The 26286-nt window shown below is 31.5% G+C and overlaps 2 protein-coding genes across 3 annotated transcripts in view; both read right to left on the bottom strand.

Annotated features, from left to right (window-relative positions):
- Positions 1–21835, bottom strand: part of LOC130902544 (uncharacterized) — a 126633-nt gene extending 104798 nt beyond the window's left edge. Inside the window, exons 1-2 of the mRNA XM_057814763.1 lie at positions 21317–21835; positions 17657–17712 (exon numbers count right to left, since the gene is read on the bottom strand). Of these exons, the coding sequence (XP_057670746.1) occupies positions 17657–17686 (30 nt within the window). The 5' untranslated portion in view covers positions 17687–17712; positions 21317–21835. The remainder of the gene's footprint in view (positions 1–17656; positions 17713–21316) is intronic.
- A 1307-nt stretch (positions 21836–23142) lies between these two features.
- Positions 23143–25504, bottom strand: LOC130902546 (UDP-xylose and UDP-N-acetylglucosamine transporter). 2 transcript variants are annotated; one of them, XM_057814767.1, is made up of 7 exons: positions 25310–25465; positions 25142–25176; positions 24637–24724; positions 24295–24511; positions 24036–24173; positions 23779–23985; positions 23143–23710 (listed from the first exon to the last, which is right to left on the bottom strand). In XM_057814767.1, the coding sequence occupies exons 3-7, from the start codon at positions 24717–24719 to the stop codon at positions 23306–23308; spliced, it is 1050 nt and encodes a 349-aa protein (XP_057670750.1). In that variant the 5' UTR covers positions 24720–24724; positions 25142–25176; positions 25310–25465; the 3' UTR covers positions 23143–23305. The 2 variants fall into 2 exon arrangements, with proteins under 2 accessions (XP_057670750.1, XP_057670749.1); XM_057814766.1 differs by lacking the exon at positions 25142–25176 and having other exon boundaries at positions 25310–25504.
- Between the last annotated feature and the right edge of the window lie 782 nt (positions 25505–26286).

The raw sequence follows: 26286 nt of genomic DNA, 5'->3' as shown, positions 1-26286 counted from the left end.
CGACCCACAAGTGAATTACAACTATGAATTATTTGTATTTTTGGATAAATATTCTTAATTTTTGTATAATAAAGTGACTTTTTAAGGGAAGTCATGTCTGACAGTTTGTTTTCGTTATAACGTTGACTATTTAATCTGTAATCTGACTATTGTGATGTTTGTCCTATATAAAAAACGAAAAAACCCACTAAATTATAAAGTAATCGACCCACAAGTGAATTACAACTATGAATTATTTGTATTTTTGGATAAATATTCTTAATTTTTGTATAATAAAATGACTTTTTAAGGGAAGTCATGTCTGACAGTTTGTTTTCGTTATAACGTTGACTATTTAATCTGTAATCTGACTATTGTGATGTTTGTCCTATATAAAAAACGAAAAAACCCACTAAATTATAAAGTAATCGACCCACAAGTGAATTACAACTATGAATTATTTGTATTTTTGGATAAATATTCTTAATTTTTGTATAATAAAGTGACTTTCTAAGGGAAGTCATGTCCGACAGTTTGTTTTCATTATAATGTTGACTATTTAATCTATAATCTAACTATTGTGATGTTTGTCCTATATACATATACATAGGGTCATTCAGGGTGAACTTTTTTCTTTTATTTTCGTTGTCTTCAGACTTTTCCTTTGCCTTTTTTTACACATGTGTCGCAAAGACAAACAAGGCTTGACATTTTTAACATTTTGTATCTTCCCGATCTTTCACCATCGGAATTTTTGGCGTTGACTTCATTAGATTCGAATCCTGACACTTTCTTCGTTATTACTTTCATGACAGTTAACTGCAAGATCCGATAGTTTGGAGACGATGATATACCAGAAGCAACCGGCAATATTTGTGATCACACAAATCCAACAAAAGTTGTTCGCGCATTGAAGTAAATGGTCGCTTATATAATTGGAAATGTCTCCACGGTTCCAATAGAGCAACATAGAACGATCAATTCTGAATGGTCACCAGCATTTGATGGCCAGAATTGTTTGAAGAAATCAGGGAAACCAAACGTAGAAGACTCATACTCTTCACCACGACAATGCGAGCTCTAACACATAAGTTCAAACAAAAACAGTCAATATATCGAATTGGTGGGTCATGCGACATGATTTGGTGGTACCTCAATCGTATTTTCATGCTGGTTTCGCCAAATTGGTCTTTGGAAAAGAAGCTGATTATTACTTGTACCAATAGACGGCGTATCAAGTTGAACAAACAAATCTTCCTATGTCAATTTTACGAACAAAAGATGTCCAAGTAATAATAAAAGATCTATTTGTATGGAGAATATTTTGAAAAACAATGTTTTTACAGTCGACACTTTAAATAAGTATGAAACCCTGTATATTTGAAGTAGAAACATTAAATGAAATAAAAACTAGTGTTTTACAGTAAGTTGTACTAAATAAATCGTCTGTTGATTAATGTACCAGCATTCCTTTTTACCACAACGGGACAATTGCACTGAAAATCGATCATTAAAACTAAGATAAAGACAAGACTAGAAAAAAGTTGAATCTAAATAAGCCGGTCGCTAAGAAATATGTGGAAACGAAGCAACGTTTGATATAAAAGGAAATAAATGGCGGTAATAGGAATTGTTATAGAATCAAATAATAACCTCAATAACCTCAATCTATGTTAACTATAGATATAATCCAAAGACACTGGACTTAAAATTTAATCTGATATAGTTCTTTCAATATCGATTACAAAAGACAGTTGTGCCAGGAACAATCAATATTTTATAAAAACGCACGGTGATCATACCAAATTAAAAAATGAAAATTAATGTTTACTCCCCGTACAACATTCGGTAAACATCTAACAAACCGTCAGTCCACGTGGACTCATCATCACTGTTTTGTAAACATAAATGTATTTCTATTGGTCGAAGCCGTATATAAACAATTTCTTCGAAATATTCCTGCTAGACAGAATAAACAGTGGCGTTGCTTGGTGAGATTTAATTCATAAATTTCTTTAAATAAATAAAAATATGACGTTTTGTAAACCATGGACGAATAAAGATAATGAAATTGAACAGTGTAGTGAGAATAAGGACAAGTATGATTTTAATAATAAATATTTAGATAAACAAACAAACAAACAATCGAATATTCGATTGCCTTTCTCGCATAAAATGGTAGATCAAACAAAATTGTCGGCAAGGGTTTTTATAATCTGCAATTGATATTGAAAGAACTATAAAATTAATCTATAACAGTTATCATAAAAATCCAGATACTGGACTAAAAGCTTACCAGATAGAATAAAATAGATATAAAATACTGTAAGCCTGTTTTGAAAAGCTACCTTACTTTACAGAAATCCATGGTTTACAGCTAGAAACAAAGGGAGAGAAAGAGAAGTGACAGAATTGGAAATTTATGATAAACTTCCTCGACAACCCTCGTATAGCTTTGAAAGGATAAAGTTTATTTTCTCATGAATAAAGTATTCAGTGTCTGTTATATCATTTATCAAAAAAAATTGATAAAAAGGATTTTTGAATGAATATAAACACGATAAATACGAAGGCAGGTCTTTGAATCCTCAGTACGAGGTAAAACAAGAAAGTCATTGAATTTAAAGTAATTATATTTTCAACAATTACATTAATTCAAATGTCAAAAACGTTCTAAATGGTTTTTAAATACTTTTAGATATAAATTGTGACTATTAAATGTTACGGGGAAAATAAATATTTAATCTGAAGTTTCGTTCATTTTTTCTGTGCAGAATTAATCAGGGAAAATTGTCATTACAATAACAAGGGTGTCAAGTTCGCTCAAACTTCTCTTCTTTTATAATTCTTTATGTGTCCAACCTTCGGAATATACGTTTCGCATAATGAGTAGTTTTCATATTTGGGACAAAATTTCCTTCAGGATGCTTTTCATGAACTGCATTAATCTAAAAGGGTTGGAAGTGGCTGGAGATGTGATGGATATGGGAGGGTAGGGTAGTGAAATGAATTTGTAAGTAAGATGTCGGCCATTTGGCTAGTAAACCGGTTCATAAGGTTACATGAAAACTGTAGGAATTTCCTTCAGGATGCTTTTTCTTCATGAATTACATTAATCAAAATCTAACATACTTCATATATTTTGGCGCTAACAGAATTTAGTCCACGGGGCTGGAAATGTGATGGATTTAGGAGGGTTGGATAGTGTGGGCTAAATTAAAATGAATTTGTAAGTAAATGGTTCATCAGGTTACATAAAAACTGTAGAAAACCTGCAATACCGAAGATCAAAAAGATGGGAAGTCAAGGTGAGGAAGTTTTCAGGAAAGCCTTCAAATGCCATCGCCCCTTGAGAACTGTGGACGTTTATTAGTGACCCAAAGGGTGAAAAGGTTTGGTAGGTGAATTAAACAGCTAGGAATCGGGGGTTTCAACTATATTATTTAAGCGTTGTTACTGGGGTTGAATCAACTCTTGTTTTAGCAGAACCTGGACGCAGGACAAGAACTTTTTCAGTTGGTGGTTGGGTAGGGTGCGTTTGCTTCCATATTCGATTATGGAACGGATGTAGATATCGCACTTATGAAGGGTAAAAACATGGATTCGTTCGAATTTTCAAAATAAACGGCTTATTTGCAGATCTCAAAACGTTCTCCCTAGGGCGTTAAGAAAGTTAAAAGTCATACGCTTCGAATATCGGGATGCTTGCTTGAGTATGGGAAAAGGATTACGAAGACGTAGCATAATAATCAAAGTTCAATAACTACTTGAATTTAAACTATATATATATATATACATATATATTTACACATACAATACAAAACACACAAAAAAAACTAAACTAAAGTTGCGAGATCTGCTTTCTTCATTGTTTCGAGAAAGATTGAACATTTCTTCGATCCATAACATCTCGCCCGGGTTCGTGTACGTGAAAAACGATGATAAGGTAAAAGGATGTAGGTATGTTGGTTGTTTCCTAAAACGTGTACCCGGTTATATAGGCGAGAATTAATTGCATGCTATTAGAACATTAATAAGGTTATAAAAGAAAGGGATTTCAAGAAGAAGGCAACTTGGAATACGCTATCGTGGATGCTACTGTATCTGTATGTATTTCTAAATGTTAAGACCCATGGCTTGGTCGTCACCAGCACGAGAATGCAACGTTGTCTGCTCTAGCTTATCTAGTTACGTGACGTTTCAAAATAATATAAAATCGCCGTAGTATAATTCGATATATCGATTTCAAAGTAGTGATTTACTAGAAACCTTCGATAATTAATCGAAAAAATGTCGTCGGAAACCTCATTAGTTAATGTGACAACATCGCATATCGTTAAATTTATTTTTCTTTGTAGTGAAATATAAACATGGTCCAACACGTTATTGAATATCAGTGATATTTTTCGGAGAAGTGACAACTTAATTAGAAAACATCAAAACTTATTTAATTATACACTGCTGTTAACTAATTATCATTTAAATAATTTAAGAAGGGTTACGGTTAGAATTAGTATGTTTGTAAATATAACACACATTCCGTGTTTCCACTACTTTCACAACCATTTATTATTCAATGTTTATCGGGTATGGTATGATGAAACGACTGCGGTAAATAAATTTTAGACATAAATATGTACCGAGCGAACGATTGAGTCGAATTTCCAAAATGTAATATTCTTAAATACGAGATTTATGAGGCCTTTAACTCCCTGCATTGGAAAGTCTGGACACGAACGCCCATGTATAAGAGAGAGAACTTCTTTTCTGTTGTCTCCTTTTAAGAAATTAATGGCGCCCGCGCTTGTTGTTGATTGCCAGTTGGGATCTTGGACGTATCAACCAGTACAGTTCGAGCTCAAAAGTTTTTAGACACGCTGTAATTAAGTTGTTGTGTATGGGAATATCAGCTGTCTACAATTGGGTCCTTGTGGAACGCCTGACGGATTCTGACGTGAACGTAGGATTTTAGAATTAGGAAAAAGTTGTACATACTTAATTTTGTAAAGAAGTCCGTCGTGCAAAACCTTGTCGAATGCCTGAACGATATCTAAAAAGATACACTGTTTTTTGTGACCCGATGAACTTGTTCAATGAGGTCAACATCTCTAAATCCAAATTGGTGATTATGTATTAGTTTGCTACTTTTTTAATTGGTTTTATTTTCTATATCAGTTATTTTTCCAGAAATTTTGACATAAGGTAATGGGTTAATTGGTTTGTAAGTTATAGTCTCTTCAGTATGTTTCCTTTGCTTAGGGATTCGTATAATTTGGGCTCTAAGCTAGTGTGCAAGATCCAGCTCGTTTGGGTGGCAAAGGTAACGACGAAGTGGACTTACCTTCACACTATGAGCACCAGCATGGAATCTAGACAACTGGGTAAACGCCACAACCTGCCAAACGATATCAAAGGGTTCAAGCTAAAGCGCCTGATCGGCTTCTCAAAGGACATCGGACTTTGGTGACGTCAAGTGGGGCACATCGAAGGCTTATGTGCTCAACGACTTCACGGCCGCCCACACCTACGAACTATGAACTAACCCCTTCTTGTTTTCAACCTTCCATTTGATAGTTTCTTCAGAATTTTAGCACTAATCCGGGATAGTTTTTTGGGGTTCAACTGCTAGTTGATATGGAGAAAATCTTCGACTTCGGCCTCAATGTTGATGTTGTTTTCCAAGGGATTAAGCTTGAATACTTATTATAAAAGTTTGGCAAACACATAGTCTTTATCTTGACTTCTGGGGTTAAGTTCCTGAGGTAGTTCTGTATTTCATAATTTTTATTATTGTTAAGTAAGATTTTTGAGTTCTAAAGTTGCTTGATTCAACTTTTATTGTCTGTCGATGTGTATTATTATTAGCCGTCGTCCTTTTTCTGTTGGTTGGTGGGTTTAAACCAGTATATCAATTATTTAAAAGAGACGCTTCTACTTATTCAAAGGTAATCTTTATCATCTGGAAACCGTGGCAGAAACTTCGGAAATTCTTCTTGAAATGATTTTCTATTTGAAATTTCAATATCATCAACACTTTTACATCGATGTGTAAATGATTTAAAACAATATTAAGTATAAAATTTCTTTAGAATCAAAATAAAACAATATTTCTAACCTTATTGAAAAAAATCTTTAATACACAGGGTTTTTGGTCTGTCCAAACCTCTTTCTATTATTCTTTACAGCTTGTGCTTATAAAATACCAATAAAAGACCGCAAACTTATTACTTTCTGATACATAAAAATTGATCTCGTCATCTTCTGATTCTTCAGCTAAAACTCTTTTAGTACTGAAGCGTAAAAAACTAAAAATGAAATTAGTCAGTTTCATTTTCGATCCAAAATTCTGTTTGGAATGGGAGTGCGTCCATTCCAGAGACTATGATAACATTATCTGTCATAATAGATAGTTCAAAGCAATCTGCAGAGAATTTTTCTTCACATGCGTTTCGACTTGGAAATAACAATTCACAATCGAATAACGGAGAAAATATTATTTTAAATTTTGAAAATTGTACTCTGAATGTAAATAAAAATGGGCAACATCTTGAAAACCACGGTTTTTTTTAATTATAGCACTATTATAAAAAGTTTGGAACGCTGTAATTAAAAACCTATGCGTTATACAAAAAAAAGTTTCAAATAAAAAAGATGGCAAAAGTTATTATCTATAAAAATTATCTTTACTATTTTTGTCGTACGATGCGAGTTTCGCGTGATATTCGATAAAACGTATTTTACAAAATGGAGGTTGAAGCAAGCGCCCTGTCATGACGCCCACTTGGACACACCATTTTTTTTGCTCTGGCGCTTGGTCTAATATTACATGAACTCTTTTACTAAATCAATTCATCCCGTTTTCGACTCGTGTCGGATAAAAATTAAACAAACCATAAATTACTAATCTTAACGAATCCCATATGTTTACTATAACTGATAATGTTGAGTTAGTACTGGACTGGCCTCTATAATACGTTCTTGAATGACATAAACCGTTTCCATGTACAACTGAAATGAATACGCATTCTGTTGAAACTGAACGGTGAATTTATACAGTTTGTCACGTTTTTTTCTAACGAAATCCGGAAATTATCTAATAAGATTGATACCAAAAAAATTATCTATTTGATCTCCTTTCCCTGATCTGAATAATTTGTTTGGATATCCTCAATAGATTCAAATGTTTTCGATATTTTCGATTTTGGGAAAAAAAAAAGAAATCGCTGGGCGTTAGATCTGGAAAATACAGTGGCTGAAAGCTAAAAACTGCCTCATAAACACCCAAAGGTAGTATTGATTATCTTGATGTTTGTATCATCTTTGTTTGAAGGTTCCTTCACGTACTTTCCGATAAACTACTTGCACCGCGTTCTTTCCAAGTAGAACGAACTCTTTCCTTGTCAACGCGTGCTTCTTTTGGTCTTAGGTTATTTAGTTAAAGACATTGTTGAAATTAGAGCAATCGTAGAGAAAAAGCAGCTCTCATTATATGTAACAATGTGATCAAATAGCTTACAATCACTTTCTGTCTTTTCCAAACAATTTACATTCGAAGTTTTTCCTTTTCTGCAACTCAAAGTATAAACTACGACAAAAATGGTGTCGAGGAAAACGAAAAGGAAAAAAAAAGAATAATTAAAACCAAAATTAGAGGAAAATCAAAGAAGATACTGATAATAGTGGGAAGACATAAGGCGTAGCTCGAGATCTCTCTTCTTCATGTTGATGAGTCAGAGACTATAAGATCAAAATTACAAGAGAAACTTCAAAAGAAACGTTTAGAAGTGATCGATGAAACGGATGTTTACAACATCAGGCCAAACACATCTCTAATAAATCGTCAAAAATAAACTGAACATCTAATGCACCGTACGTAATTCGAATATGTCAATCTAAGTTAAAGTTTGGTGAATGCGAGGGTACTTTTTGTAGCCTCTATATTTTTGCAACTCATTTACATTATGTTTTTTATATAGAAGTCATTTTTGTTTGTTTACGGCAAACTGAGATTGTAGAATGTGATGATAGTATAATGTATAGTTGTGGACCCGTCGTGCCTCACTCGACGTCACCAAAAGCCGATGTATCTTGAGAACAGACAAGACGCTTTGTCCTGAACTCCTTCTGCAGTTTCGTCCTCCCCCATGCACCAACGGCATTCCGGATTGTCCTTGATGCCCATGGTGTGTGCGCCTTAGATGGCAATGTCCGGTTAGAAGCATCTCAATCCATCTCTGTCGAGTCCGCCTTGCAAAAAGGCCATTGAGAAACGTGATGACAGCGCTTTTGGCCACACCAAGGATGGGTTCTGGGCCCATTGGTGGGTTCGCTGTTCACTAGTCTGGCGAGTGAGACCGTTTCGTCTTTTCCTTTGTTGCCCGGGCACCCAAACGAGCTGGATCTTGCAGCCATCACTCACCAGATTTTGAAGGATTCGCGCCTGATTAAATGGAGCAGTTTTTTGGTGTGAGGGGTCCATCTCTGCCGAGCCCGCCTTGCGAGTAGAACGTTGAGAGACGCTTTTGGCCGCACCAAGGATGGGTTCTTAATCCATTGGGATGGTAGTATCAAAAAAGAGTCTTTAGTAGCCGAAGTTGTTTAGTAAACTTATGTCATAGATAAATAAGGGAAATTAGATACGTTTTATGATTATAATCTGTTTATACGAATAAGAATAACGTTAATTTTAGTTTTTGATATAAAAATTTTTAGACTATTTTATTTAAATCATCTGAAGATCGAATATTTTTCTAATAATGATATTGTCGGCGATATTATCTGGTAACTACCTTAATAAAAACGGTACTGGGATTTTTATGGCGACACAATGTTTGATTTTACATCAATTTGCAATTCAAGAGACAATTTAACAATTGGGATAGTCACAAATGCCGCACCCAACTTCGGTTCCACCAACTTTCGTTCAGTTAAAGACAATGAACAAATGTACATAATGGAAATTGCATTTAAAATTGTTATTGTTTGATAATTCGGCTGCGAACAAGAAAAATGTGATGATAAATTATAAAAAAAAAGAGATTAACAATAATTTTCAACCATTCTACATCTATATCTAGGAGATATTTTCTCTACATCTCATTATTCCCACCTCCAAAACACGTAGACACCTCCCAGGATACTTTTCTCTTTTTGGATCATACTATAAAGATACTCAAGTCTTTTGAAAAGGTAATTCGTAGAATAGATGCTCTGGTGTTTTCATGGTTTGCCGTAAAATCTGCAATTGTCGTCCTTTCCCATACCCATCGTCTTGAGGTGGTGCAGTGACCCACCAGAAAACAGACCAACAGTTTAATGTCGTTTCTGGACATTACGAGAAATTACTCTTAACTGATCTTTTCTTTTATTATCTTAAGTTGTTTCGAACAAACCTCGTACCTTCCTCAGTCTTATATCTATTAACACGCAACCACCATAGTGCCCGATGGGATTATAACCATATGTAAACACCATTCGTTGGTGGTGACGTGTAGTTTTTATTACAAAGTGAAATATAGGGATAATGCTTCTATTAAGTAAAGGCGTAGAAGTAAAACTATTCGGCGCTTTACTTTAAACCCCTAAAATTCATTTTCTCGGGGTAGAAAAGCACGTGTATAAAGTTCATTTCAGGAAAATTAATGGGGCATTAAGTCCGCCGAGAGAAAGAGCCCCGATCCCGACGTCGTCTTACTTACTACAAGAATTTAATTAACTGAAAATTATTAGAAACATTGAAGTGACGTAGAAGATGCTTTTCAAGAACGAAAAAAGAAAACAAATTTTTAACTCAAATTAATAATCAACTCGAATATACAGGGCGATATTAGAGCTTATAGATATAATTTTGGTTTTAGTAAATTTCGTTCCAGAAACACTACTACGTAGATTTTCAATTTTTTATCTTCAGTTTTATCACCTAACCGGTTAAGATTGTAATCGACATCAACACAAAATAAACAGAATTCACTAAAAAATCGATAATAAGTTATCATACTTTTAGAAAACCCTGTAGCTATAAAATAAATTAGATATAGCTTCGGTTTTTTGTGATTTCGACAAAGCCTTCGATTGTGTTGATCATGAAATTCTGACAAACTATTACCGTATCCTAGGAGCTCTTATAAAACAGCTGGTACAAGCTTAAGTACCAGTTGGCAGTGGTTTTCCTAAGGGTTCAGTTCTTTTTTTGGTATTCATTAATTATTTCACACACTTACGAATTAATGGTAACCTGGAGTGGTCCAGATATACAAGCTTTAGTTTTATTCTAGAAAGTTTTACAACGATCTCCAAATTCGAACAAGTTTCTTGGTCTACATATTGAGAGTTCCCTTCGATGTTGTTTTGTATTTGTAGAGACTTTGGGGAAAAAATTACTCATTTTGTCATTAAATCTGTGTCTAAACGGCTCAATTCTCAAACTGTTTGTACAACTTACTGATCTTTGTCTTTCTAGAGGTGTTGTGGTTTGCCCCTCTTAGAATATGTCTTGAAATTACAAAAAAGAACTGAAAGACCCTGAAAGTAAGATAATAATTTATTATAATTATTATCAAGCGAAATTTTTATATTATATTATCTGATTTAAAATTGTGTCGATTTGTCCATAAATTGTGAAGAACTCTAAGCACGGAATCTGCAAATTTACAATAGTTGGGAATTTATTCAATTAACGCTAGACAAAGTTGGTAAAAATAGAAAATAGATTAACAAATTTGACGAATGTAACCATAAAAATTTCGGTATTATTAACGTATTTTACATTTTCTTCAAAAAGAAATATGAAGTTTAAACTTCAGTTTCATTTTATTGATGGCATTTACCGATTAAACGTTACTGGCGGTTTAGGGGTAGTTTGAACTTCAGTTCAACAAGAAACGGAGGATTCGAACTTAACTTTCACAATTTTACAATATCATAAAGGGTTTTGGTAAGATGATTAAAGATTTACACTTTATATTAGATGAACTTGACGATGATGATGAAAAAACTATTAACATTATCGATGAGAAAACCAAAAGTTATTCGTTCTAAAACGAATCTTCAAGTTTTTACTTTCATCATTGAATTCCCTTGCCAATTTCTCCCAATTTTTTCTTTTCCTTCCTAGTTACTTGTTTTGGATTCGATGGTTTCTTTGTATTTCTTTGTATTTTTATTACAGTTGTGACTGTTCAACTGTGACCTGTAAAATGAAGCAATCTTGGTTCTAACTAGAGTTGAAACCATAGTTTAATCTCCAATTTTACCTTAGGTTGTAAAACTGGCCCTAAGTCGATTATTTCGCGAGCAGATAGTACACAGTGTGTACAAATTACTTCAATTTAATAATTTGGGATAAAAAAAAACACCAGTTGTTACTTTGATCGTATTTTTGGTATGGAATACAAATAATTATATAGTTACTTTATGTACACACTGTATACGAAATAAAAACAGTTAAATAAATTGCTTGTGAATAAAAAAAAATGTAGTTATACGTAATGTTTTGAAGGAAACTTGTTTCAAAGATGTTTGGACAAAAAAAATTGCGCGGTTTATTGCTGATTGCGTGGGACTTTAGGTCGTCAATCTCCATCCAGCCTATTTAACTTGTTGGACTTAACACAAAGTGGACGAGATAAATATTAGTAATTGAGAACTAAAACTGTTAGATTGCTAGGTGAAAAGGTCGAAGACCTTTGAAAAATTTGCGAAGGTATATCACGCGTGATAGACAAATGTAATATATCCTAAAACACTTTTTTTGGTAAAGAGAATTAAATTTCAAATCAAATCAAATAAAAAGCGACTATGCTAGGGTCGTTTAATTCATATAATTGAATCAAAAAAATATTATATCAAGCAAAAAATGTTGAAATCTATTCTGCCCCCCTTTATGGCTACGATACTGGAGAATCCTGTTAGTGTTCGTAGTTCGTTCTTATTTGGGTTGATATTCCTGTAGGTTGTCCCAATAAGTGATTTTGCTTCTTCTTCTTTGCTTCTTTTCCACTGTTCTTTCTTTTGTTCTTTAGTGGATACCACCGAAAGGTCTCATGAAGGACTTGTTTTTATTTATATTCGATCAAGTTTGTAGCCTCGTATTTCCGATACCGTTACTTCAAGGATCATCTTGATTTTTTTCAACATACAACTGACTTTTCTCAACATCACTCTAAAGTTTCGGCTCAATATTCCAAATATTTTGGCCTGAGTGATTTTTTAAACAAGCATATTTTTTTATTCATATTCAATAAAGTTTGAAGTCTTGTATTTCCAATACCGTGACTTCAAAGATCATCTCGATTTTTTTCAACATACAACTGACCTTTCTCAACATCACTCTAAAGTTTCGGCTCAATATTCCAAATATTTTGGCCTGAGTGATTTTTTAAACAAGCATATGTTTTTATTAATATTCAATAAAATTTGAAGTCTCGTATTTCCAATACCGTGACTTCAAAGATCATCTTGATTTTTTTCAACATACAACTGACCTTTCTCAACATCACTCTAAAGTTTCGGCTCAATATTCCAAATATTTTGGCCTGAGTGATTTTTTAAACAAGCATATTTTTTTATTCATATTCAATAAAGTTTGAAGTCTTGTATTTCCAATACCGTGACTTCAAAGATCATCTTGATTTTTTTCAACATACAACTGACTTTTCTCAACATCACTCTAAAGTTTCGGCTCAATATTCCAAATATTTTGGCCTGAGTGATTTCTTAAACAAGCATATGTTTTTATTGATATTAGATCAAGTTTGTAGCCTCGTATTTCCGATACCGTTACTTCAAGGATCATCTTGATTTTTTTCAACATACAACTGACTTTTCTCAACATCACTCTAAAGTTTCGGCTCAATATTCCAAATATTTTGGCCTGAGTGATTTTTTAAACAAGCATATTTTTTTATTCATATTCAATAAAGTTTGAAGTCTTGTATTTCCAATACCGTGACTTCAAAGATCATCTCGATTTTTTTCAACATACAACTGACCTTTCTCAACATCACTCTAAAGTTTCGGCTCAATATTCCAAATATTTTGGCCTGAGTGATTTTTTAAACAAGCATATGTTTTTATTAATATTCAATAAAATTTGAAGTCTCGTATTTCCAATACCGTGACTTCAAAGATCATCTTGATTTTTTTCAACATACAACTGACCTTTCTCAACATCACTCTAAAGTTTCGGCTCAATATTCCAAATACTTTGGCCTGAGTAATTTTTTAAACAAGCATATGTTTCCAACACCATTGTTTGACTGATACTACGAACACCCTCATGTGTACAAGGCCTAAAGAGGGAAAGTCAAGTAACAGAAGACATCAAAAAATTTAATATTTAATACACAAGATAGGCAATAAGAGAATTAATAATAATGAAAGTAGAGAACTTTTGTATTAAACTAAAATCGTTTCACACGCCTATCAACCCCACTCGCCTTAATAGCTGTGAACATTTCATTAAATTTTCCAATATTTGTAACTTGTACCATTTTCCCCTGAGTTTGCCTTATAAGAAAATTATCACCGGTCTATAATTAGATAATGCGCATGCCTCAGACGATCTCGAATTATTTCTGAATATAATTCGTTTCCCAAAAATGTTATCAGTTTTTAGTAACTCAATTTTCGTCATAAGTAATTTTTTCCTCGACTTTTAAGATTACTACATAATTTCCAATTGAATGATTTCTTCATAATCTCGCTACCGACCAATAAGACGAGAAATTTAAGCGAGAGTTTACTGACTCCGTTTACAATTTTCAATCGAGTTTAACGTCACCTTGAGCCAGCAAAATTTAATGTTGCTACCTTGAAATTAAAAAGTTTACAACGAAATTCAACAAATTGTTGGCTTCTCGATGATTTATGAACTGAGAAGTTGAATCACAATATTATGCGGCTCCTATAACGACAGACAAAAGGAAATTTTTTAGCACGACGTTGCCAATAATGTTAGTTCGAATGTAAATATTTGCTGAGATAAAACGAAACTCGTTTTATATACATACGATGTTGAAATTATGTTTAGAAATTCAAATTTATCATGTATTTACGATGATTTTACAATACTGAGAGTGTTGTCGATCATGTCCAGCAGAAGAGAAAGAAATACAGCCTCCGGAGAGTCGCGAAAACCTTGAAACAATGTAAATTACAACTGAAAAAAATCTAGAGATGTTTTTATATTTAATAGTCAGTTTAATGGAATCCATTCGAATAAAAAAATCCTTTCTAAATGTTAAATTTAAGGATAAAATTTACATAACTTTGTAAAAAACAATTTATTAAGCAAAAAAAATAACTAATTAATTCGACTATCGTACTCGACGAATATCAAACTATTAAAAACCCAGTATCAGTGTACAAACCGCCATAAATACTAAATCTTATCGTATACAATCACTATAAAAACAGTAGATAAGGATATTTGACACTTTGAATCACTTGACTATATGATTAACAAATCCTAATGATTCCCATCAGATATGGTGAGATAATTGATGGGAAAATGGAGAATCATTCTACAAGGTAAAACATCACAGTTGATAGGGAGAAATACAGACATCATGGAAAGGTAAAACTTGTTTTAATGCATTTGGAAAAATTGGAGAAACATTTCATATTCACAAATCTTTGTTTTGATGCTTATGGAGAAAATGGAACAACATTCTTGATTTAAAAAGACCGACAACACAAATAATAAGGAAAAAGAAAAAGAAGAAAGTTCATAGAAAGATAAAACTTGGTTAAGGCGTACGGAAAAAATTTAGAAACATTTTAAATTTAAAAGAACCAACACATTATATCATCGGGAACAATTGGAACTTCATGGAGAGGTAAAATTTGTTTCAGTACGTATGGAGAATATAGAAGAAACATTATGGATCTAAATGCACGATCATCACGCCTGATAGGAAAGGATGGAGACAATATGAAGACGTACCACTTATTTTGGTGCATCAAACATCATAAAAGGAACATTATTAGATGATTAAGTCCAAAAAATAATTCAAACTGTTCGTTCTATTACCATTAATGTAAATAAATGAAAACAAATAAGATTTGCATGCCGATTTTTGAAATATAATCACAATTTTGTTCCAATCTGTTAATCTGGACCGTTTTTGGAAGCGTATAACGTTAACTGTCCGGTTGAAGCAAGTTTTCTATATTGCGCAGAGTCGTCACCGGGCCAATAACGGTTTTTTGGTCCGCACCTCGTATCATTCAACTGTGCAACTAAACTTTAAATTGTCACTATCATCATTTGTTTTGTCTACTATTAAATAAACACTTAAAATTTCCGTAAAATATGAAGAGCCGGCAACGTTGCGTTATTATATTGACGGAGATCAAAGATTTGGCGAGTACGAATATTATGGTTTCGTAACATAAGCTGCTGAGAAATTCTTTCATAATTTGAACTAGATTTTAACGATAACGGCGACAAGATTTTTAAAATAATTTATCTATCTGGTTTAAATCCATTCCCAACGGGGAATGGGCGCAGAATGACAATAATAATCATCGACAATTCAAACGACTAATTGTGTATTTAGAATTTCTTGTAAAAGTGGTTATTTTAGTTAATAAGTGTTGTTAAAAAAGTTTAATTTTTCAAGAGACGATTTATATTAAGCCAGAACAACAATTTATTACCATAATCGATATAGACTAAGTTCGTTATGTGTCGAAAATATTGAAAGACACTTGTTGCTGACGATTAACAGATGAAAAAAGAAGAAATTTCAGTCGTGTAGAGTGATTTATGTAACAGTTTTTGAAAAGAAATAAATTGCCTTTTATGTATAGATGTCGAAAATGTTCTATTTACCATTCGCCTAATGGATAATAGGATATTTTCGAAACGGGATACTGGGGAAAAAAAGTGAAGTGACAGATGATGATCGACATTTCAAGAGGGCACAGTAACCTAACAACTGCCACCAGCAGTCATAGGCGGGGAATATTGAAATATATATTTAAGTATCTGTATCAGAAATTTGATATTATTTAATCTCCTACAAAGTATATAGTCAAGGTCAAGTTATTTATGAGTCACCGAAAACAAAATGAAACACTAAATAGGTGGATTTGAACGCGACTGATTAATATGAAAAAATAAAGATGAAATTAATCAGTTACATAGATGAAAACGAATTCAAGCGCTAATAATTTAATTATAGAGGATGTCTCTTAATTAATGTGAAAATTTCTAGGTATGTATAGAGTATGATAAATATGAACTTCGTGTATTGTTATACATTATTGAAAACAAAAGTTTAAAGCAGCCGTGGTAGAGTTAAGTGATTCAAAACATTTATTACTATGAACTCTAACCTCATTAATTAAGTTTTTACATCACTATAAATTGTCTGTATTCCATATTTCTGTTAGTTTAATGTCGACTTTAACCCCATTAAGATATCTCTAACTATTTATTATTTAATTATTATTAATGAAACTGTGATGAATCATAAAAGTTGATGTATTGAGTTATTTAATTGTAGCAAAAAAATATATGACGTTTAAGACACAGATCTGCTTCATCTGTGACGTCAGTAGTAGGCTTTTCACTATCCAATCTGACTGAAAGTAGTCCTCTTCTAACAATTATATCGAAAATCCCAATATTTCTAGCAATATCAAACTGATTAGCTCTACTACTACTTACTACTAATATACTTTCTGTTAACAGAGAAAGTCTAAAATTTGACTTTTAGCAGGCACAGATCGAAATAAAGTGGATTGTCGAACGTTACCGAACAGTCAGATTAATCAGATGTACATTGACGAACGCAGTAATTATAAACAAATTATGTGACATTGACAGTTATGACATTGTACATTGGAGGTTAGTTCAGTCATGTAATACGAATTAGAAAATAAAAACAATAGATATTATCCAACTTTTTTCGCGAAAGAATTTACAGTGTTCGTTAATATAACATTTTTTTTATAAAACAATTTGTGTAATTGTGCAATAAAATAATCGAAACTGGTGTAGTGTGGTGATATAAAGTTATAAAAAAATTGTTAAACGTTAAATTGTTGATATAACGTAATAAGTTGAAATTATTTCGGTGTATATATCAAAATGGTGTAAATAAGGCAAGAAATTTTCCAAAAAGATCTAAAGAACCTGCTGGAATATTTCAGAAAGAAAGTAATTTATATTATTTCGAGCCTCGGAATCCTTTATACCTTTACAGGTTCCTATACAGGTTCGTGAGTTTTTAGTCTAGCATATAAAGTTAAATCTTCAACCCCTTAACTCGGCTTGCAGCTTCACGAACAAAAAATAGTCGATAGGTGTCAGATCAAGATTATACGGTGGTGTGCAATTTCTGCGAAGCAACATTCATATATAGTAGCCTTGGACTGGAGCATTATATGAAACAAGCGTACACCTTGAGTGATTTAGCCGAGCATTTTTCGATAATGTGTTGGCGTAACGTCCTTAGTGAGTCCGAGGAACATGCCACGTTCACGTTTGTATTTGACTCCATGGAATCAATTGAAATATTGTAGCCATCACTTTTTGTGATTTTCGTGACCTTTGCTTATTTGACACGGGCCAAGAGCTCATGGACCGCACTAAGTAGATAGATATCGCCTGTACTATTTCGATGAACTGCTTCTGACATTTGAAAACGTCGAAATAATAATTACTCACCGTTTCGCTAAAGTGATCCGGCTCCTTCATACCATTTCTCTTCTGGAATGTCCCTCCTGAAACATAAAAAAGCCCATTCACCGAGTGATTAATTACAAAATAAGTACTCTTAATGTTTTTTCTGTAAAGCCTCTTCGCACAAAGTGTTTCATTTTAATCAGAAAATACTTTTAAATTTGAAAGGATGAATGAGAGCGTGTCGGGAATAGCCAATTTTCTAATCCAAACGTGAAATGTGCTTTGTTTTTAGAAATAGTTAGAGATAAACAAAGTTACTTAAGAAAATAAGGGTTATTCAAGTTACCATAAGAAGTCAAGTGAAAAAAAAGGGAATTCACTTTAGTCATATACACTACCGGTTAAATTTTTTTACCCACCCCATAATCCATTCATTAAATTACAAAATTCTTAGATCTAAAACTGAACGGGTCTATATTGTTCGTATCTAATTGCAACTTCCGGCTTCTTTGCCTCTAAATTCACAAGATAACTATTCATATTGGAGTCTGAACTCACAGAAACAACTTAACAAATTTAAAACACAAAGAAAAGCATCAAAAGCTCTTTATTAAATAAGATTTCTTGCACTATAAAGATCTTTTGAGGTTATGTTCTGAAACAGGGTTTTTTAGATAAATGAATTGTTGTTCGTTAGTCTCGAAACCGATTTTGCTAATTTTGGTCTTATTTGTGAAAGTACAGACAAAGTTTAAAAGGTGAATAATAATAAATATGAAAATGCTCAGGATTAAATAAAAACAACAATTTTGTTTTTTGACAATCAACTTTATTTAGATTGATAAATCTTGAGTTTTGTCCCAAATTAAATGTTTGAACGGAACAATAATATTTGCATTTGGCAACCAACCGTACGTAGATTTATAAATATTAAGTTTTGTTACAAATTAAATTTCTGAACGCAACCATAATATTTGACATTTGACAACCAACTAATATGTCGATCTATATAAATATCTAAATGGATGGTATTGTTTTTATTTTTTGTATCTCACGTAAACTAGGTGGACAAAAACTTTTGACCGATAGTGTACAGTTCTAATAAGATTTCACAACAATGCTACGAGATTATTCCAAAGGTTTTTTCAACTTTATACGTTGAATAAAAAAACATGGCAGCTGACTTGTTATTGAAATAACAGTTTTTATTGGTTAATATGCTAAATTGGGCGGAGATTGGGATTTACGAACATTAGACAATGTCTCACAAACGCTTACAAAATTAATAAATCTGCCGAGGTTCCAGATGACATTCGTACATCTTCAATTAGATATTTATGTTTAATAAACTTGTAATTTGTTTAGTAATGTTTTGAAAATTAGAAAAAAATTACTTGAATAACGCAATTAAAAACACATCCGATCTATTAGAGATTAAACAATAATACAAACAATTATATATGAAGTTCGAAAACAAATTGGTTATGTTTAACACGCTTCTCTTAAATCCACCTGTATAACTGACTTTTTGGCCTCGATTGTGCCCTACTTTGAGCGATAAGATTAACTTTCATTAACACTTATATAAGACTGAAAAATTGCAATATGATTATTCTGAGTAGATTCGTCAGGATTCATAATTTTTTTTTGTATATGTTTATACATACGAGGGTTGCTACTTAAGTTTTGAGATAGACAAAATAAAACAAATATTTATAATTGGATATGGTTTTAGTGTTGATCAAAATATTGTCCATTAAGATCATTTAAAACGTGATTTGACGCATTTATTTTTGATCTGCGAGAATAAGAAGAAATCATTGGGTGCCCAACAAAGATTGTTCAGTGGATGTACCATCAATCCGATGTTTTGACTGCCTAACGTTCAAGCAAATTCCCAAATATGCTTCAATCTTACGATATGTCATATGTCAATAACAATTTACGGACAGCATCGATGTTTTCTTGGACAACAGCCGATTTTAGACGACGTTCACGAGAAGGCGTTTCATCACCAAAAGTCGAAGTGAATGATTAAAATATTTCTAACTCAAAAAGCTCTCATATGTCAACACGTTCTGATTACGTTCACCATTAAAAATAAAAAATTTTATGACGGCAATGACATATTTGACATATTAACATCGGTCCTGTCTTTCTCACATACAAGGATGGAACTGAATATTCTTAGAATTCAGCTAATTATTTATATTATACTAAACCATATTTATTGAAATAATAAAAACGATTAAAAAAAATTCATTGAAATCTGATGAGCCAAAAAATGTGTTAATTTCTCTTTTAGTTTGTTATACCCTAGGTACTTTAAATAGTAAAGTCTCTTGCTGTCAGCTGTTTTATCTTGATTATTTTGTTTCTTGATGTAACCCGTGAACGATTCAAAGAATAAGGTTAGGAGTCAATTATCTCATGTAAAACAATTAAGTAAACCGGAATTATTTACATTCTTAACTAATAGAATAATAAATTATCCGTTAAATTATTCAAACATTAACTACCATTTTCATTCTATAATAATTATTATTAAATGAAAACCGTACGGAAATACGGAAGCGAATGAATGAATCTCATCTTCCGGTTGCATTTTCTCGTTATTGAGTTCCACTTCAAGTATAATTTCGAACTACTCTTTTTACTTCCTTAAAATAAATATCCTTAACTGTAAATAGTAAATATACTTGCAATAAATCAGTACATTTTCAATACGAGGATACCAATTTCAAATAATAGGTACATTCAATAGCAAAAAAAATCAAATTGGGTCTTATAATTTTGTTAAATATTTATTTTCTTGATTATCAACAAAACATACACATTTTGGAAAACTTCATCCTTCATTTTTATTAGGTTTTCTGACAAGTTATGTTATTCTAATAGAGGGTATTTATCCCTTAGGCAAAAATCCATGGCGAACCTCTGCCAGTTAAACACCCATCGAAATTGAAAACTCCATAATGCAAATGCCATTTTTTATCAAGAATCAAATTGGGGTATAACTTTTATATATTTTAACTGTCTACTAAAAGAAGTGGTACGCCTATGGATTACGTATGCTTCATCATTCTATTACTCTCTTATTCATAAAAATAAACTATACCAAGGGCACTTAAAATCAAGACGATTTATCAAGAAAACACCATCAATTATGATTAAATACGGGGGTTAAATAAAAAATCAGATGTCTTTTACTTTAAATAGTATAGGTACCAGTATTTTTATGAATACTGTTATTTTATATTAATTATTTCAATTATTATGTATTCACACAATATTCATAAAACTGTTATATAATTAATTAATTCAACAAAACGAAATTATTTCATGAAAATGATTTTTAATTACTACCTAAACGTTTACCTACTGTCGGTAATATTCGTTTAAATTAAGCATAACAAATTAAATATAACAAAAAGAGTGATTTTATTGATAGTTGTTCAAAATTCTCGTTAATATTGGTTGAGAAAAATAATTATTTTGAGTTAATATAACTAGGGAACGGTCATGAAAAACTAGGTAGATACTTCGAGCATCTTTCTCTAACGGCAGAATCGACGAGAATAAAATAATTAAGTAGAAATCACTTTCTCCGTATGTATCGACCTAGTTTTTACATTTCTCACATATGCTCTTTGAACTTTATACGAAGATAAAAAGAAATCTCGGGAAAAATTGCAAACAAACCTCTAAAGAGCCGTCATCACGCTGTGCACTTTTAAAATCGCATCGAACTTTTTACACATCGGAATGTATACACAACCACTCACTTCTTTCACAATTTCGCACTGATATACACAAATTTTAACATTTTCACATGTTTATTGAATGAACCAGCGACGTTTTAACGACACTAGAGGTTTTTAAATATGTGATAAAACGGCATTTGATCGAAAGAAAATCGTTGAAACTTTATGACGCAAGGAAAATCGGTTGTACCTCCTACTTCGTTCAATTTAAACTAGCTGGTACGTCAACTTCAACAACCTGTAGTAGTGGCGGGAAGAGAAGAGAGGAAGGGAGAGGTACATACTTACCTGTGTAATAAAAATGGCCGAAGACATAGAGAGAGTACTCTTTTAAATGGTACTAAGAAGATATTTCAGTAAATACCTCAGGTAGTGAAGGAATTATTTCGTTCAATCGAATGAAACACTTATTTACTGCTTATTAAATCTATCAGGTGCTATCAGACAGGTGATTTCATGGATAGTGCTCAAAATTTTAAAAAATTCAAATGGTCATTCATTAATTGAAAATAATATATTGCTTTACTTATTTTTCGATGCTAACGTAATTATAAAATAAAAAATTTCAAGGTAAACATTTTAACCTCTAAAACACTCTCTTTATATTCATATTTCAAACAAGGAAATATATTTTTTTCAATTCATATCTCTTACTTCTTCCAATGTCTAATTAAAATTGTGAGTTTTTATAGTATTTTTTTAATATCGAAAGTATTTTCAAAAGTAAGGTACGAGATTTTATGTAATTCATTATGAATAACAAATATGAAGGATCTATTCATAAAATCTGGTCAGTGTTGAATAAACAACCATCTTCGTGACTTGGATTTCACCTGAACTATATCTAGTATTGAACAGCAACGAACATATTCATGATGACATTTGTGAAAGTTCAATAATTTTCATAAAAAAATCATTCAAACTCAAAGTCGTCTTTTAATAGATTTCCAGTAAAACTATTTCAATCTTGTGAACGCACGCTGTACATACTAATTGTAAGTACACGTTGGCATCTTTTTTTACAGCAAACGTTGCTAAAGTATTAGTTCCCGCCATATAATGTTTTATTATGTGTAGTATTACTTATGCACATACTATGTATTCTTTTTGTAATTTTACTTTCAATTACGAATAATTGTTTTAATCCTTTTATCATATGATAACTATTTAATATTATATTTCCAAAAAAAATTCGTTATACAAATGTACTGAAACATTAGTACAACTTTATAATATTTAAATCGAACAATTTTCTGTCATTTCAGTTTAACAAACCAAATAAATTATTTTTCTATTATAATTTTATTACTTATAGAAAAGTTCCACTGAAGTAATCGGCGTGTAAATTATTTCTAGTAATCTTGTTAACCACCAAAAATTATTTTTTTGTACTTTGAATAGTTAATTATAGATCAACTTTTTAATTTCAGATCATTACTAATAGTACAGGCAATTCATTTTATAGCGCTGTGTTTTGTATTGCATAACCTATGATTATACTCTAATTTAATAAAATTTTCATTGGATAAAGATTTATTCCTTAACATGTAGATATTAAAATATATTCTTCTCATATTGACGTTAAAAAGGCCTTAGCCACCAGGGCTATTCGGCTTATTAAAATATATTGTTCTTAAAGTGTTTATAGATTATGGAAAACAACGAATCATAAGAAGTTCTTTTATGATACCAATTAGGGTCTCAGAATTATTCGAGGAACACAGGATCGGACTTACCAAGGAAGTGATAAAAAGAAAAAAAAAATACTATTTTATTAAACTTTATTTTAAAACAAAAACATAACTGCTTAAAACATTTTCAACGATAATACTGTAGATAATTGAAAAAATTGTATATTTTTAACATAGTCTACAACATAAGTTAAAAAAACAATGTGCTCATATAAAAATCCATAAAAATGCAGTTTTTAGTTTTTCTTTTTCGACGCTTTCTCTTGCGGAGGCAAAAACGCACCTAAAATTTTCTTATGCGTTTCGGAAAACATCAAAGTACCCGTAAATACCATAATAGTACCAATCCAATGAGCCAAAGTGAACGGATTTTGGAAATAAATTATTGAAAAAACTAATGAAAAGAATTTTCTCAGTGTAATTACCAAAGTAACAGTTAGAGATGCGCACTCCGAAGTTAATATATAAACGTTACTTATACACATATACTGGGTAACTACATTGAGAAATAAGAGACACCATATTATGGGTAAACTTATGTTGATTAAAGGTACTGTGTACATGTCACTTTTGTTTGCTATGTCTATGTGTTCTGATAAACTAACTGAATAGAGCAAAAATCCAGGGAGGGGTAAGATATGCTAGAAAAAAATTAATTACAAGTGAAATTATCATAAAATGATTTTTACATCAACTAGTTTGTACTTACAGTGTAAAAAAGTGCTTCTTGTGGGTGTTTATCATATTTTTGATACAGCCTTTCTTGAAATATTCCCATTGCAGCAGATAATAACAATGCCCCTGTTAGAAGAAATATACCAATCATCCACCAAAAGAAAAATTCGGTGGAAACTTCTTCTTCTGATGTATTTTTTTCAGGTACATCACCAGTTCCAACATTACAGTCAGTACAAGACTAAAATAGTTTCAGATACAATTTGAGACAGATATTTAGCATTTACTCACTGTTTCTTTAGATTTACTGGAATATAGAGTACATATGATGATTCCAAGTGTTATAAGAATGACAGATAAATATTTTTCATGGGTATATTTTTTCTTCAATACAATAATTCCCAAGATCATATTAGCTATAAGTGAACCCTACAAAAAACTATAGAAAACAACATTTCACTAAATAATAAGTTCAATAAATATGAGTCGGTCCTGACCTGTTTCTAGGAATAAATTAGAAGATATTATGATTGAAGATAATAAGACTTACAGCTCTAAATATCATGTGTAAAGGAACAGGAATGTTGAAAGCAAAAGCCCAATTATTCACCACACTCGTAGTGAAAAATAAAACGACTAAAGTCATGTAATTGCTAAAGGGTATTTTGGGTTTGACTGTACCAAATTTAGATGTAAAAATCAACCCCTGCATAGCAATAAATATAAATTGACATAATGTTATTAAATGCCCCGCACCTGGATCTAATCTAAAAAATTATAAATAATTTAAATTTACAACAAAATATTTGCACTAATATAAAAAATTTCCTAATATTTTCCAATAAAATAACGAATTTTCCAAAACCAAAGCTATTTACGACATAATACTCACTTAATTATATATTCCAAGAATATATTGTTCAACATACATCCTACTAATGTAAATATTATCGCTTGAGTGGCTTTGGCATTCATTTTTACTAAAAATAAAAAATTATTCTATCCAAATGTTAGGTTATTTTTAAATATTCAGAAACAAGTCCGTCTCTGCTTTTAAGGACAAAATTTTACTTTATTTATAGATTATAATTTCGTAACATAGTAAAATAATTCAGAAACAAGATAAATAGAAAAATAAATTGTATCAACAAATCCTCAATTTTAAAAACTATAACGATTAGAAAGATTACTTAATTCCATTTTAGACGAGAACGAATATTGTAAATAAATACCATCAAAATTCAAATAAAATTAATTAGTTTTTCATCAGCACCAGTTTAATGACCTGTGCTTATATTAATTAATAGCTATTAAAAAATCATTAAGGTCATTCTCTGTTTGATATTAATAAAACTAATACTCAATATTTATTTATCAAATAATACAGATTTACTCACTGTAAAAATCAACACACTGATTTCACGTAAAATGACTAAAAGTAGAAAATATTTCAGTTTCACAAGTCTTACTGTTAACCATAAAAAAAAACAGTTAATAGCTATTATACATATTCGATGAGGTAACGTGAATACCCACTGGAGTTTTAGTTAACCTAAAAAACTCACCAACTGATACGTAACTGTCACTAAGAGTTATTTGCAGCAAATCAATTTTTAAATTCCTCCACAAAATATTAACAAGGTCCAAATTTCAAGGCTGGCAGATAATATCAACGTTGCCGCCGTCGCCTTAAGCGGCACATTATTTAAAGCGTAAATAAATACTGGTGGCTAAGCGGCAGTCTGCCAGTCGAAATTGCTATTGCAGAGTTGGACCTGCATAATATTCATCTTAAATACTATCTATCTTCAATATTATTGTGTGTTAATAGATGTACTTTGTGAAATTATTAATAGAAAATAAATGGTTTTGAGAGGATCAGAATATAGTTTGATAAATTACCCCAAAACTGATAGAGAAACATATGAATAATAATGTATTCTCAATTAATTTATAATACAGAATTTAGGCAACACATATTACATTATATAATTTTAATCTACTAAAAAGGCTATGAAAATTTGACAGAAATATATTTCTTAGATAAAATTTATATGTCGTGACAAATATGAAGTAGGCACTCTACGATTTAGTGTACATTTACAATTTTAAGCCTGTCATTAGTAGAAAAACAAAAAGTCAATTATTATTTTAATTTCAGAGCTTCATTTTTGAATAAAATTATTGTTGTTTAGGCGTTGATAAAATATAGTAGTATAGTAATAAACTGATACATGTATTTCCTCAAGAGTTTTATCTTTGTCTACTTTTTATGTTGACAACTTCGCTGGTAATCCACTATTTAGAGAGAATCTTAATTTAAAATAAGTAAGTTAGGTACGATATCTATAGTATAGTAATAATAGTACATTAAAAATGTTACTAATGACTAATATTGAAATTTCGCTCAAACCTTAATATTGAGGGAAAAATAGAATACATTTTATTATATATTTGAATACAGAATATTTTGTAGCCTGGGTACATATTACGTCATAAAATAAGCTGGTCACACTGATTTTTCCCTGTTTCTCAGTTGAGA

This window comes from Diorhabda carinulata, chromosome X, assembly GCF_026250575.1.
Source record: "Diorhabda carinulata isolate Delta chromosome X, icDioCari1.1, whole genome shotgun sequence".
NCBI classification, from domain to species: Eukaryota; Metazoa; Arthropoda; class Insecta; order Coleoptera; family Chrysomelidae; genus Diorhabda; species Diorhabda carinulata.
The sequence above is the reverse complement of the archived record's forward strand: the minus strand, read 5'-3'. Positions and strand labels throughout refer to the sequence as shown.